This window comes from Cadophora gregata (assembly GCF_030347475.1).
Source record: "Cadophora gregata isolate MNR1 chromosome Unknown scaffold_8, whole genome shotgun sequence".
Lineage (NCBI taxonomy): Eukaryota > Fungi > Ascomycota > Leotiomycetes > Helotiales > Ploettnerulaceae > Cadophora > Cadophora gregata.
In genome coordinates, this window is record NW_026695931.1 from 1,824,508 (window position 1) to 1,839,458 (window position 14,951).

At 48.5% G+C, this 14,951-nt stretch overlaps 5 protein-coding genes and 1 non-coding gene across 6 annotated transcripts; 3 read left to right on the forward strand and 3 right to left on the reverse strand.

The window, feature by feature from the left end:
- Positions 1-1,522: 1,522 nt before the first annotated feature.
- ONS95_014121 (uncharacterized protein) lies at positions 1,523-3,376 on the forward strand (the record flags this gene model as incomplete). The annotated part of the gene is made up of 3 exons (XM_058507775.1): positions 1,523-1,688; positions 1,742-1,860; positions 1,907-3,376. 3 exons carry the CDS (start codon positions 1,523-1,525, stop codon positions 3,374-3,376), a joined length of 1,755 nt encoding a protein of 584 aa, XP_058356945.1.
- A 1,912-nt stretch (positions 3,377-5,288) lies between these two features.
- RPL28 (60S ribosomal protein L28) lies at positions 5,289-6,429 on the forward strand (the record flags this gene model as incomplete). Its single annotated transcript, XM_058507776.1, has 3 exons — positions 5,289-5,320; positions 5,717-5,915; positions 6,211-6,429. The coding sequence occupies 3 exons, from the start codon at positions 5,289-5,291 to the stop codon at positions 6,427-6,429; spliced, it is 450 nt and encodes a 149-aa protein (XP_058356946.1).
- Positions 6,430-6,605: 176 nt separating this feature from the next.
- On the reverse strand, positions 6,606-8,724 carry ONS95_014123 (uncharacterized protein). Its single transcript, XM_058507777.1, has 2 exons — positions 8,324-8,724; positions 6,606-8,275 (listed from the first exon to the last, which is right to left on the reverse strand). Exons 1-2 carry the CDS (start codon positions 8,589-8,591, stop codon positions 7,107-7,109), a joined length of 1,437 nt encoding a protein of 478 aa, XP_058356947.1. The 5' UTR covers positions 8,592-8,724; the 3' UTR covers positions 6,606-7,106.
- YCS4 (Condensin complex subunit) lies at positions 8,704-12,857 on the forward strand. The gene is made up of 4 exons (XM_058507778.1): positions 8,704-9,141; positions 9,217-9,734; positions 9,787-12,446; positions 12,501-12,857. The coding sequence occupies exons 1-4, from the start codon at positions 8,909-8,911 to the stop codon at positions 12,669-12,671; spliced, it is 3,582 nt and encodes a 1,193-aa protein (XP_058356948.1). The 5' UTR covers positions 8,704-8,908; the 3' UTR covers positions 12,672-12,857.
- Positions 12,858-13,061: 204 nt separating this feature from the next.
- Positions 13,062-13,161, reverse strand: ONS95_014125. The gene has a single exon. It is a non-coding gene; the product is annotated as a tRNA-Val (tRNA).
- A 506-nt stretch (positions 13,162-13,667) lies between these two features.
- ONS95_014126 (uncharacterized protein) lies at positions 13,668-14,599 on the reverse strand (the record flags this gene model as incomplete). Its single annotated transcript, XM_058507779.1, has 3 exons — positions 13,668-13,790; positions 13,876-14,413; positions 14,469-14,599. The coding sequence occupies 3 exons, from the start codon at positions 14,597-14,599 to the stop codon at positions 13,668-13,670; spliced, it is 792 nt and encodes a 263-aa protein (XP_058356949.1).
- Between the last annotated feature and the right edge of the window lie 352 nt (positions 14,600-14,951).

Sequence of the window (14,951 nt, forward strand, 5' to 3'; positions counted from 1 at the left end):
CTTTTGGACGATGGAGGGCGGTGGCGGTGACCATGAATTAGATATCGGAGGTTTGCAGAGCGGATGTGCTGGGAAGGCTAGTTGACTTGATTGTATATTCGGGATTTGGAGTTCTTGCGCGAGAGGCGCATCAGTAGTTGTGTTTGAAACATTTCTGGAGCATAGTCGTTAAGTAGATGTATGAAAATGGTACTTGAGGCGATAGAACAGAGGAGTGAAACAGAACATATCCAAACTAGGATAGGCCAGGGTTTTCCTTGATTTCGGGAATTGATAGACAAATTGGCAACTTAGTAATCGAATAAGCCTTCTGATGTACATGATCGGTCGTGATCATGATGGATCAAGTCAAGTGCGGTGCGGATCAGATGTCATGCTGACTCGGTGGTAGGTATGGGGCTAAATGATGGGGGTTGAAAGTGTGGTGAAGTCGTAGTATGAAAGAGGGATGACCTGTCCTCTTGAACAAGATACTGCAGTAAGATAGAATAGCGCTGAGCCGCGAGATACTTTACTGCATGTTGAAGAAAGACGACGTTACCTTTGCCCCACGATTGAGACTTGTACCTTAGTGGTGCAATCGAGTCCTCCAGTCACGATCTTGTTCCCCCACGGAGCCAGGCTCCCAGGTCTCCTCTAACGAAGTCTCGTCGGGAGCTTTCCAACCTATCACAGCTCAGATCGCCCTGCGAATTGATGTTACACGCCAAAAGCGCAGGGCTTGGAGCAGAGATAGGACGAGAAGCCGCAATCTCTTGGATCCCCTCCTTTACCTTTGCCTTTACAGACCTATCATAATCAAGGATCTCGTTCTGTCAAGCCCAGCCCACCCGCCATAAACCGCTCCGTTCCGCTTTCTGATAGACCAGCAGTCTCTCACCGAAGAGCCACCTAGTATCTCAATCCAATTCCTCTCCTGCAAGTGCATATCCATTGCTACCTTTCTCTTCCCCCGCGACTTGAAGATTGGAAGATCCCGACTATCTGGAATGGACTGTCATCGAAGATCAGGTTAAACTCTATCGGGGTTACTGTATCAGTTTGTGACGGCGCAGAAGTCGTCACTAGCGTTTCCGTGGAAAGGACAAGGCAAAGGCACTGGCAGGGAAGCGCACAGGCTTGAGGAGCACAAGGCAAAAAGGTGGCAGGGACTCGAGGAACACCGGCGGTGAAATTTGTCTGAGCGTCGTCAAAGAGACGAGACTGAGCTCGCCTTGCCTCATTCTTCCTCAACTCCAATCCTTCACCACCATAGCCCGACCAGAGTCAAATTCTCCTCCACGACGGGGCGGTCAAGTCAGCCCTGTGCGCATTTACTTCGCTGGCCATTCTGCCTAAGAGTCACTATCTTTTGCACCGACCAGACTCGAGCTTCTTCCTTCACCACCAAACCTCTCGCTCTTCCCACGCGACAACGATCCCCCACTTCGAGGCGGGGTCGCAATACAGGATACTGCACGCCTCAACCTATCCTTCCTCGCAGCACTTCAATCTCGGAATACCAACTCCCTCGGGCATTTTAATGCTAAGTCAGGGCTCTCCCAGAATGTCGACCGAGTACAGACACATGAGCACTGGGTCTCTCAATATACCCCCGCCAAATGCGCTTAATGGTGCAGGCGGTCCGCCACCCCCAGTTGGTGGCATGGGACGATTCGAAGGTCCACGAAGTCCTCCAGGCAGACAAAGTGAGTTGTTGAGGCAATTTTAGTGCGCGGCAACGGGTATTGACAGCTCGCAGATACCTCCCATGTTCCATGCAAGTTCTTCCGGCAAGGCGCATGTCAAGCTGGATCGGCTTGCCCTTTCAGCCACGATCTAGCCAGCACAAACGATACCGTCTGCAAATACTTCGCAAAGGTATGTCGAGCTTGCAAAGTCAAAAGCTATGAGCTAATTATTGAAGGGAAACTGCAAATTCGGTCCCAAGTGCGCAAATGTCCATGTCCTGCCTGATGGCCGTCGAGTAAACTACAAGCATGGAGGAATGGGAGGTGGACATCTGAATATCGGAGGACGATTGAACAATGATGGATACCACACCCGGCCTACCACTTCGACTCTGACGAACTCTTTTATGGGTACCAATGGAGCTCCCCAGCCATATGGGCAGCAATATCAAGGCTACCAGGATCACGATAATCCCTACCCACCTATGGTCGGACGCCAGCAAAGCATTGATATCAATGTTCCTACGATCGACACAAGCTATGCCTCTCACAATGTCTCCAATTATGGCTCCCCACGAGAGGAGGATCACAATCGATTTGGATTGGGTTTATCACCGGTTGCTATGAAGGGTTTGAGTGTTCTAGATGCCCAATTACCTGCATCATTCGACAGCAATGGCATTTCCATGATCGCTAGATATGGTCCAATTGCCTCTTCTGTCCCAGCCAAATTTGGTCTTGACTCACCACCAAGTTCTCTCGGAGCTGCAAAAGACGGCAGAACTTCCGAAGCCTTGAAGAATTTACACAACTCAGCATTCGGTGACGATACAAAGGACCGATTCAACGGCATGCCATCTTCGCCCCCTGCTTTCCCGGTTGAGGAGTACTTTGGAAAGAGAACCATGCATTCACAGCGATACGCGAAGACGAAGGTCATGTCCTCCAGTTTGCCAAAGGCTGATCACGAGTGGGATCCTGCTTTCACGTTCGAGGAAGATCTTTTGCCGGAGACTCTGAAGGACTTGATGACACCACAAGAAAAGGCTCGTCGAGGATCAAGAACTGCTGAAGATGAAGGCAGACCAATCAATAGTGGAACCGGAACACCCAGCAACGATATGGGCATCAAATTTGGCTCTCCATCAAATGCTAGTCCTTCTCGCTGGGGTGGCGTCTTTCAGCGAAAGGAAGAAGAAGAGCGAGTTCGTACCTCAGCTTTCGGTCACGTTGGATCTCCACTCCGCAATTCTTCTCTTCACCTAGGCGCCAGCCCCAGTTCCAGACCAATTGCAAGACCAAGCGTGTCAGGTGATTCTTCTCCATACCTCGCATCACCACCCCGCCAAAGCTCCATCTCCATGATCTCCAGAGGTCTACAACGCACCCACCTTGGAAGACCTGAATCCAGTGGTAGTGATATTCCTACTCGTGTTCCAAGCAGCGGTGCACGAGCTGTAGCCGAGCGACAAGTCAGTTCCAGCAGTATGAGCAATGGTGGAAGCCATCGCTTCACAACGCCAATCGACGAGGAGCAAGGCGACTTCATGTTCAATCTGGAGGGTATGGAGGACTCGGATGACAAGAAGGGAGAGAAGCGCAATAGCGGCGGTTGGAGTTTCCCCGCTGGTTCCAGAACTTCTGGCCGTAACGAAGCCTCGGGTTCCACGAATGGCGGGGTTGAGGGCATGTTTGGAGCTCGATGAGAGATGATCACGCTCTCATGACAAATACCTCATCATTCCACCTTCACGAAATCCGACTATGCATTACGACAAAAAGACCAAAAGTTTCCCTCACGCCAAAAGACCAAGGATTTCCAAAATATTCCGACTGTACATCATCACGATATTTTCACGGCAAGTACAGAAAGCAACATCCTCGAACCTCATCTCATGGACAAAACCTTCACGAACAACAAAACTCAAAACATCACCTCCCGGCGTTACACTTTTTCTGATCTTTACATATGGAGATACATCGACACCCCCTTTGCAGGAAATGCACATTTTGCAGGAAAGCGTCCCACACATCTTTGATTTTATCTCCCTACCGTTTTGCGTGCAAGCATGAGACCACATAATAGCTAGTTACCTTTGCTCGGTTGATAACTCTGGGAAAGAAGGAAGGTTATGGAATGCATTTGCTTTTTGTCGGTTTGGTTAGGTCTGGTTGGAATTGGGCAATGCGACGTCAGGATTAAATCCGACAAACAAGCAGAAACGCATAGGGCTGTGGAGCCTGCATACATACACGCGTATGATAGATACCTACGAACTGTAATATAGACCTCACTTTCTACTATTTTCTCTTGCGCTTGCTCCTACCTTTCTTCTGCTGCATTTCTGGGATGGCCTGCGTGTGTTCTTGGGATGGGTTTTTTGGCGTAAAAGTCGAGTGCTTTTGCTTTGCTTCCTCCTTCATTCTTGCTTACCTCCTCTCCCAACCTGCAATCATCTTGATGGCACATTGCCCTACCATCGATGGTTACTTACCTGTGCTTGAGGCGGCTTTGAGTTGGAAGGGAGGGAAGGATAAGGAAAGACCTGGCCTGGTTTCTTTATCAAGCCGCTGCTTTTGGACTTGCTGAGGAGAGGGAAAGCAATCAATTGGTCTTTGAACGGACTTTCTGGATAGTCGGTTACGAGAATTGAATCCTATAGAAATCAGATAGTCAATTACTACATACTACTCCATCAATCGAAATAAGAGTCTGCTTATCTCAACTTGTCCTTTCAACTTTGTTACAGCTAGCCGTCCATCGCCGCTATTTGGAGATTGTAAGACTAGCCTGTGAGACATCGCATACCTTGCATCGATGTACGTATATCAGATTTACAGTGTAAGAAGGACGCTGAAAATGAGTAGTCTCATGTACATAAATACTCAGTCTCCGAAGGCAATAAACAAAGCCACGCGAAATCCCATATTTGCATCATGAATCTCCAATACTTCGAAATAATTGTTGCTACTTTCAATACCATAGTGTCATTAACGTCACTTTCCACTAATGACCTTCTTTGAAAAGGTACTAGTTTTCAATTTGGTGTTGTGGTGGTGGGGAAATGGTGATTACAAAGAGGTTATTTTGGGAGCGGCGTGACGGATTCGATGTCACAGTGTCGGGACAAAATAAATGCGATGTGCAACAAAATTTTTGAATGCTTGGAGGGTCATGTGACTGTAATGGCCTGGTGAGGTGTCGATGAGGCCTGAGGCATATCGGATAATGAAGTCTTGGCGGGAAGTGAAATGAGAAGGAGAGCAATACCGCACCAAAACACAAAGGCAAGAATGATGTATGCGTACACATGGCTGTAAAATAAAAATAATATTAACATGCATCCCAAGAAATAAATCACCCTCGCATTATCATCTCTACTGTTTCCAGGCTAATCTGCCGTTCGTCTCATCACTCGCCCCCAAATCTTAGGGCTTCAGGGCATCCAAACCCCATCTCGCTTACAGCACACCCCTGCGTGCACGCTACTCCCCAAACTAGACTAGCTCTCCCGCAACAGCCAACTTCAATTTTGCTTTGGGTTGGAGAGGAAGTTTTGGAAGGTTCACGACAAACCTCTACGACAAACATCTCGACCTCGACCAACAGACGTCAAGATGCCTACTCATTTGAGCAAGACCCGCAAGCAGTACGTATTTTGTAGTTTCTTTCTTCTTTGCGCTGTGCTGGTGGCGGAATTCGTAGGAGAGGGAGGGACGGGAGAAGGGAGGACGATGGCGATGCGGACTGAGATGGGAGATGGAGGTCGAGGAGGAATACGATCAGTCATGGAAGGCGAGAATTGCAGATGCGCATCGCCGTGGTCGAATCTGCGAGGAAGGATTGATCGCATTTTGGAAGACCCGGCGTAGGACCCGAGTTGGAAGTTTCGCTCTGGCTGTGGCTCGGATCTCGACAGCAGAATTGCCCTCTCCCCCCTCGCGATTCAACCCGCCGATTCGCTATCCGATTTCCATCTCAAGGCTTAGATTTCAGCTTTAATGTTTGGGTACAAGAGTACAAGCTAACATCCTCTCTTCAACAGCCGCGGACACGTCTCGGCCGGTCACGGTCGTGTAGGCAAGCACCGCAAGCATCCAGGTGGTCGCGGTCTTGCTGGTGGACAGCACCACCACCGAACCAACATGGACAAGTACCATCCTGGTTACTTCGGAAAGGTTGGTATGCGATACTTCCACAAGCAGGGCAACCACTTCTGGAAGCCAGTTATCAACTTGGATAAGGTATGTAATGGGTGCGGATTTCTTTCCGTCTGGTGGATGGAATGTTTATTACTGTCTGGGTGGAGATTGGAGACAAAAAGTGATGTGATGGTTGTTGAAGAAGGATATGAGGGGCGGGATGGCTTCATCTCAGCTTCTGCTCGAGATTGACCTCCCATCAATACTCCAGTTCCAATATGAAAGCGCCAAGTCAGCGCCCAAAAACAAAATCAGCAGGCAGCGCAAGTACCGCTACGCCCTCGCCAGATCGTCTACACGGAGCATTTGACAAGAAACTCCGCTAACAGTTCTCTAGCTCTGGTCCTTGATCCCCGCCGAGAAGCGCGACAAGTACCTCACCTCCAAGAAGAGCGACACCATCCCCGTCCTCGACCTCCTCCCCCTCGGCTACAGCAAGGTCCTCGGCAAGGGCAGACTCCCAGAGGTTCCTCTCGTCGTTCGCGCACGGTGGTTCAGCAAGGAGGCCGAGCGGAAGATCACCGAGGCTGGTGGTGTTGTTGAGTTGGTCGCATAGGTCTAGCAGGCATTGCATTGCATTTGTTTTGCGGATGGGAAATCGCTATGGCTGGCTGGATGGCGTGCATGGTTGGGATGAAGGGTTGTGATATTCTGGTCGGATTGGCTGATTATTGATATCGGTCGTCTTAGATGCATGCCACAAACATGAAAATGGTGGCTTCTGTTATGCTACAGGAGTTCATACGAATCACAAATGAAAAGCACAAACTTCAAACCAAACCATGAATCCGCTCTTAAGGGTATCGCTGAAGACAGATTTATGGTACTCTTAAGGGACCAGAACCACGACCAACTCTCCCATCCATCCACTTTTTGACTTCTCCATATCTTGTTTATCTCCGTTTCAGGCAACTGGCTGTTCGAGGGGTCACATTATTTACCTTATCAGCGTATCCTCTTTCCAGACTGAACATGCTCGCTTTCAATAATCCTTTGTTCATTTCTTGATTCCTGTATGCTACACTACTTAAGTGGTATCTCGACCAGACTCATCAACAAGCTATCAAGTAAATACACTCCCCTCGCTCAGATACACCCGCTAGCTATGTATATGTATATATGTACACGAAAACGCCATCCGCCATGCTACAATGCTTCCATAAACTCCAAGAACCGTCCAATTCCACTTCATCTCGCCATGATATCGTACAAACACAACACAAGTCACCAACTTCAAATCATCTCAATCTCATCCTCCTCATCCGTATACGTCTCCGGTCCCCCAATCTCCTCCTTCAAAAACGGATGTTCCAGCGCCTCGTCCGCACTAATCCTTTTATTCGGATCCAGCTCAAAACAGCGTTCCAAAAACCTTACTGCCAACAGCTCCTCTGGACTGAGCGGCAGCTCACATCCGTTCTTGCCGCCATCATTACGGCACGTAGACCACAAAATGATCTTCTCAAGCGTGAAACCTACATTGCCGATGGTAGGGATGTTACTCTCAAACGAGGTGCCGTGCAAGTAGGCACAAGATTTCATGCGCTTGAGGCCGAATATCGTGGCGATTTCAATCATGGCCTCGACGTCGTCGGCGGAGTTGAAGAATGGGAAGCGCTTAGAGAGGATAGTGAGCAGCATCACGCCGGCGGACCAGATGTCGATTTTGGTGCTTTGTTCTGTACACTTGAAGAGGACTTCTGGGGCGCGGAAACCACGTGTGCCGGCGCGATTTGCACGTCTTGAAGGACGAGAGTCGTTCTTGGGGTAGCCGTTTGAGGGGCCTTGGGTTGCGGTCACGGAGTTGGTGATGCGCCGGCGACGGTCGAAGGCGGATTCTTGACAGAGGCAGGGTTTTGCGTCTGTGCCTTCTCGTTCGGCGAGGCCGAAGTCGACGAGGACGCCGCGCTGCTTGTCGGGCTCGTAGAGGAAATTGGTGGGTTTGATGTCCCGGTGGATGATGCCTTTGGAGTGTACGGCAGCAAGGGAGCGAAATAGTGAGCGGAAGTATATCTGCATGTCGTGGACGGTCATCTTCCTGAAGTACTCGCGGAAATCGGTGTGCCTGAAATAGGGTAGGACTGCTGCGACTTGGTCTGTGGATCGAAATGCTGTAATGAGAGGACAGACTGAATCGAAGCCGCGAAGGTCATTGAGAAGTTCCAGTTCGTTGAGAATTCGTGATGGACTGCTGGTGACATAGATCTTCTTTATCGCAACAAATTTCGGCCGCCGTCTTTGCTGTGCATATTCATTCCTCTCTGCCAACGATTCTATATCTCTTCGTTGTTTTTTTAACGGTGGTGAAGTCCATTGCGAATTTTCCTTTTCCTCGACATCCCACTCGTTTTGGTAATGTTCGTACATCAGATCCTCGGCTTTGTATACAGTGGAAAATGTTCCTATAGCGCGTTAATGTATGTCGCGGGTATTCGTAGGAAGTATATTACCCTCTCCAATGCGATTGATCAGTCGGAAGCGCTCTTTAAGACCTTTAAAAGTATCTTGGAATTTGTCCATGTCTTCTTGAACGGTGGGATCAACAACTCCGTCGCTTTCTTCTGACATTTCTGAGTACGCATCCTCCTGGTTCTCGTGATCTTCGTCTATTTCCGCCCTTGAGTCTTCCATTCTGTGCTCTTCCTCCATTGACTCGTCCCCCATCTCGTCGTGGTGGATCTCGAAAGATTTCGCGCTTCTCGATCGCACCGAAGCCATCTTGTAACTCTACAGGTGATGTTCTGGAGTAGGCAAGACCTGCGATTAAGCTTCAAATACCAGCAATTGGGGATTCGGGTAGCCTGCAATTGGTTGTTTGTTTTCAGGTACAGCCGTTGCGGGCAGCACAGGGTTCCTATCAGTGGTGTTCGGTGGGGTTAGCAACAGGACAACACGCTTTCCCCGAAGGAGACGCGAACAAAACAACGGAAAACCGCGACTGTCAACAAACCCCCCGGTCGAGATCTTGCGACAACCACAACCATCCTGTTGATGTCCACACACTTGCAGCAGAACACTGCGCATACATCGCCAACATGGATACGATAAATTTCGACATTAACGATGTTCTCAAACATTACATGAGCGATCCTGCGACCGTCGCAACCCCAGAAGCAGATTCAAATCTCGTCGACTGCGAAAACGACCCTGAAGCCCTCACTAATTCCCTGATCAACACAGTTCTCAACCCGATCGTGGACTCAGTTGCAGAAAATCCAGATGCCATCACCAGAAGCTCATCTTTTGATTCCCTACAGTTTCTCTTAAAGTGCGCACCCATTTCTCTTTCCTCTTCCCAAAACTATATATCAGAACCCGACTCTGAACTTTTCAAACTCTCTAGATCCTCATCGGTCCTCCCCACGCATGCCCTTTCGAAGATCCTCGACCTGATCGTTTCTGGGCTTTCCACCGAAGCCGATGTCATACACAATGATCTCGAGACCGACGAACAAGAACTGATCTCCCACCACAAACAGTTGCTAGAAGTCTTTGGCTTCTTGTTACAATGGACCATTGCAGCGGTCGAGACGAAGGCAGCAGAGAAATCTAGTACAGCGCCAGCTGCTAGAGGGAGAGGAAAAGGTGCAAAATCCAAGGCCGCTGCTGGGAAAGATAAAGATGGAAACTGGGACTCCAGCGCCCAGCTGCAGACTGCTTTGGATACCATGTGTAAGGTCCTGAAGTTGAAGCTGTCTAAGATCTTCTTAACGACCTCGGAACGGGATACATTCATCAGTCTGTTTACAAGACCGGTATATATGGTTCTGGAGAGTGAGCAGAGAGTCAAGAATACTGCGATTCGGATGCACGCATTCAAGGTACTTTGTATAGCAGTCAAGCACCACGGGCATGGTTATGGTAAAAAAGAAGCATTCTCATATAGTAGTACCCCAGGACTGACGTTTTGTAGCTGCCCAGATATCTATTGTCCAGAACTTGACATACTTCGAGCATCTTGCAGAGCCCATGGCTGAATTTCTCCACATTCTTTCGGAACAATACGACTATCCTCAACTAGCAGACGAAATCCTTCGCGAGCTGAGCAACAAGGAGTTTAACAGCAATGATACCAAAGGCCCAAAATCGGTCTCCACATTCATTGTCAAGCTCTCCGAATTAGCCCCCAGACTGGTCATCAAGCAAATGACGATGTTGGCCAAACAGCTAGACAGCGAGTCTTATGCTCTTCGTTGTGCTCTTATCGAAGTATGTGGAAATCTGGTAGCTGATCTCAGCAAGCAAGAGGAACGCGGTGACAATCATAAGTCACAGTTGAATGCCTTCTTTGATGTTTTGGAAGAGCGATTCCTCGATATCAACCCGTACTGCAGATGCCGAACCATCCAAGTATACATCAAACTTTGCGATCTGGAGCAGAAATTCCCAAAGCGCAGACAGAAGGCCGCTGAGTTAGCAGCAAGAAGTCTTGAGGACAAGAGCAGCAACGTTCGTCGAAATGCCATTAAGTTGCTTGGGACTCTTATCAAGACTCATCCATTCAGTATCATGCACGGTTCCCAACTCTCACTAAAGGAATGGAATGCTCGATTGGATGCTGTGGATGCCGAGTTGAACTCCCTGAAACCTCCGGCGGAGACTCCTGGACTTGTTGATACGACGAAAGCCGATGTTACTGTTGACCCCGCGCTTTTGGATGATGCTACTGTCATGCAGTCTGATTCGCCACAAAAGCCAATGAGTGATGAACAAAAGATTGCGGCTATGAAGAAAGCTCAGGAGGACGCTGCAACATCCGAAGCTATCAACAAGCTCACGTTGACGAGGAGATACTATGTTGAGGCTTTGAAGTTTATCGAAGTATTACATGGTGCCACCACTACCATTTGCCAACTTCTTGGATCCAAGAACAAGAGCGAGGTCATTGAAGCCATGGAGTATTTCGAAATCGGTGATGCGTACAACATCGAGCAGAACAAGCTTGGTATTCGACGGATGCTGCGACTCATCTGGACTAAAGGCAACAGTGATGAAGGAAAGGGTGTTCAAAATCACCTTATCGAGTGCTACAAGCGTCTCTTTTTCGAAGCGCCAGACTCCTACACGGCCAACGATGCTGCTAATTACATTGCCCGAAACATGATCAGTTTGACCTTCGGTGCAACTCCAGCCGAATTGACATCCCTGGAACAACTTCTCAGCACCATGATGAAAGCAAACCATATTTCTGAACTTGTTGTTCAAAAACTTTGGCAAGTCTACGGCGTGCAGAAGCGGGAAATCTCCAAGAGCCAAAGACGGGGAGCTATTATCGTTCTTGGCATGCTGGCAACCGCAAAGCCTGAGATTGTTGTTGGAGAAATGGAAACCATGCTGAGAATAGGGTTGGGAGGTCTTGGTCGATCAGATCTCCAGCTGGCGAAGTATACTTGCATAGCCCTTCGACGGATCAACCCAACAGGTCGACAAGCCAAGGAGACTGCAGTGCAGCCTTCAAAGCTCCCCAATGATCATGCCGTTCTCCTCAAGCTTAGTGCCATCGTCGAAATCGAGTCGGACAACAAGGAGTGGTATGGTGTTGCCGAGCAGGCGATTAATGCGATCTATACTTTATCGAAACACCCGGACACGCTTTGCTCGGAGATCTTGAGGAGGAAAACGAAGTACGTCTTCCAGAAACGTACCGCGAAGACTCCCGAGCCTGAGGAACAAGCCGGCGAAGACACTCAGATGGTGTCACCTCCCCCTGAGCAACCTGCCGAACCGGAGCCTAAACTCAAAGGATCTATCGCGCTCTCGCAACTTCTTTTCATCGTCGGCCATGTTGCAATCAAGCAAATCGTCCATTTAGAACTTTGCGAATTGGACTTCAAGCGAAGGAAAGCCGAAGCCGAGAAGAACAAGCCAACTTCTGAAGCGCCAGCGGATAAGGCTGCCAAAGAAGCGGCCGATGATCTCGACATGATTGGTGGTACTACAGAAGATGATTTCACTGAAGCCATGTCACATATCCGTGAGCGAGAGCTTCTCTATGGCGAACAATCTCTTCTCGCCAATTTCGGTCCGCTTGTATCGGAAATTTGCTCGAACAACACCACCTACAAGGATCGTAATCTCCAAGCAGCCGCTACGTTGTGCCTCGCCAAGCTCATGTGTGTGAGTTCAGAATACTGTGAGGCCAATCTACCACTTCTGATCACCATCCTTGAGCGTTCGAAGGATCCTATCACTAGATCCAACGTCGTTATCGCCCTGGGCGATATGGCGGTCTGCTTCAATCACCTCATCGACGAGAACACAGACTTCCTCTACCGCCGCCTGAACGACAAGGACGCAAGTGTGAAGCGGACATGCTTGATGACTCTTACCTTCCTCATCTTGGCAGGTCAAGTCAAGGTCAAGGGACAATTAGGAGAAATGGCTAAGTGCTTGGAGGACGATGACAAGAGAATTGCAGATCTAAGTCGCATGTTCTTCACCGAGTTGAGCACCAAGGACAATGCAGTGTACAATCACTTTGTTGATATGTTCAGTTTGTTGAGTGCCGAGAAGGACTTGGAAGAGGATGCTCTCAAGAGAATCATTAAGTTCCTCGCTGGGTTTATTGAGAAGGTAAGAAATCTTGCTCCTCGTAATTCTTGACACACTTTACTAACAAATAAACAGGACAAGCATGCCAAGCAACTCGCAGACAAACTTGCTGCCAGGCTTGCCAGATGCGAGACGGAGCGACAGTGGAATGACGTTGCTTACGCACTGAGCTTGCTCCAGCACAAGAACGAGGAGATAACTAAGCTGGTGACTGGTGGCTTTAGGGTTATTCAGGCTAGTGCTTAAGGGAATGAAGTCGAGGAAACTTGTATGATGAATGATGTAATGAGCATTTGTGGTGGGAGGCTCGGCTGGGACGGGGCGGCGATGGGGCGTGTCGGCGTTTGTGTTGCTCTACCTAAGTCTGATTGTTTGTTTGCCATGGTATGGGTTAGAAATGCTGCGTAATGAATACAAATCACATTCTCCAAAAAGGTTCTGCCCAAAAAAGTATCTCCAAATGTGACCAACAATCGCAGACGCAAGTGCGCGGTCCATCTCTCATCTTAACACCGAGGATACAGAGAAAGGATGAAATAGTTGCTTTGCTACTTTCAGTCTTGCGTTAACAAATCATACTGTAGGTGGGCAAAACAGTAAAGGCAAAAAGAAAAGTTCCCAAATATCGCATATTGATAGTGAGTGAGGGGATCGAACCCTCGATTTTCTCTGCTCGGCTCTTTCTGTCTAGAGAGGAGAGTGTGAGAGAGACGCCTTACCACTAGGCCAACCCACTTTTTGTCTATGAATATTGATTCACATTGTTCTATTTGGTTAGATGAAGGGGTTAGTGTTCTGGGAGGGAAGGTGCATATTTGGAAGGCGCGGGTAAAAAGAAGCGGTAAGGGGCAGGTGCAAACAGAATGATCGTAGGTCGACTAATGAGTGATGTTCATGAAAACTTGAATCAAGGCTGGGCTCCATCATTCTGGCGTTTAATAAACATTGGTAGTTATTCTTCAGAGTCTTAGGTAATTGGTAGTTCGCCGTTCTGTAGTTTTAAATTCTTTCTGAAGCACTAGTGGCTGAGCTGAGCTGAGCTTTGCCATCTTTGCTCGTCTGGATAGAGATGCGCCTGACCTTGAAGGTGCAGCATGAACACTTCTCTCTAGCCAAAGGAAGTGACCAGTCTCCAAACCTTCATAATAGACCAAAGTATCTTCTTCGGGAAAATAATGAGCGAAACCTGAAGAAATCATATTTCAAGATGATCAAAGGGCAGCTCTCACAGACTGCCCTCCCTCAGCCATCATGGTCAATCTTCACGAAGAAATCAAGTACATGATCCACCATCGTCCTTCCAGTTTTGAAGTATCGTGCCTTTAATCGCTCTGCAGCCTCAGCACAAATGTCGTTTGGAAGCCACTAGATGATATGGGAGTTAGCATAGATTCTTTGATTGGTAAAGGAGGGGAGGAGAGATTATCCACGCCAAAATGAATAGGCCTACCTTCATGATACCCTTGTATTTAGACCAAGCAGCGATACTGATGACTAACTCTCGCATGACATCCTTTCCATTACCCACGGTTGAGCTTGGATTTTCTGAGACAAATCCAACAAATTTCTTCAATTGATCCTCAGAAGCATCGTCGTAAGATCGAGTAACCGAATACAACTCAGTCATCACCACGTTTTGCAGAACAGGCATCAAAATGCGCTCACCCAGTTTCCAAACCTTAGCTAGCTGGACTAGATCAAAATCCATGGAGTTGCGCAGATCTGCTTGATCAACCTCTGGATGGTTGCTGAGCATGTACATCGAAGTGTCAAGCTCGCGAGTATAAAGGTAGTGGACCACCATGCCGAAGGTCCGTCCGTCGACGTCTTCAAGGCGCATGGTCTGGGTCTTGCCTTCAAGCATCTTACTCTCGAATGCGGCTCTGAAGAATGGGGAAGAGGCGCACGCGGCGTGCTTGTGGACAACGAAGGTTTGCTTGGTGGGTTCTGGACCGACGATGAAGGTGACCATGTCTGTGGTTGGCTTCCTACAAGAGTCTTTTGTTAGCTGGTTTCCGAGCATCGAGATCCAGAGGCACTCACGAGAAGGATGGATTGGAGGGTTTTATCAATTTTGGATTGCGAACAGGTCGTGGGCTCTCATCGTCGCTGGTCTCATCGCTGGTTAGGCTGTTGCTTGACAGAAAGCTGCTAGAAGTATCTGACCAGGCCATTGTAATCGCGGTATGTGTTCTGGAAGACGTTGGTATTGGACTGCCGAAGATCTGCTGGGGAAGATCGAGTGACTGGCTTTTGGAGAAATGAGATTGAGGGTTCTCCTGCTATTAATAGTGAACGAACTTCTCAAGTAGGTTTGAATTTGGACTCAGAGGATATTCGTTCATTCATTCTTCAGGTGAATACACCAAGGTAGCGGAACATAATTGGACAAACGCCATGTGGCCTATATTGATTTAGCTTTTCGTATGCAGGTATTTACAAGATAACATTGACTCTGGACTCCCTTGGTCTTGTTTTACTAGAGGCACGAGCTTGAAATTCTCTACACCGTCATACAGTGGTATT

Excerpts from the sequence above, each read along its gene's own strand:
- YCS4 (XM_058507778.1), top strand. The coding sequence starts at position 8,909 with ATGGATACGATAAATTTCGACATTAACGATGTTCTCAAACATTACATG. Across the intron at positions 9,142-9,216 it reads TCCCTACAGTTTCTCTTAAA|ATCCTCATCGGTCCTCCCCA; the intron begins GTGCGCACCCAT and ends CAAACTCTCTAG. Across the intron at positions 12,447-12,500 it reads TCGCTGGGTTTATTGAGAAG|GACAAGCATGCCAAGCAACT; the intron begins GTAAGAAATCTT and ends ACAAATAAACAG.
- ONS95_014123 (XM_058507777.1), bottom strand. The coding sequence starts at position 8,591 with ATGGCTTCGGTGCGATCGAGAAGCGCGAAATCTTTCGAGATCCACCAC. Across the intron at positions 8,276-8,323 it reads GATCAATCGCATTGGAGAGG|GAACATTTTCCACTGTATAC; the intron begins GTAATATACTTC and ends AACGCGCTATAG.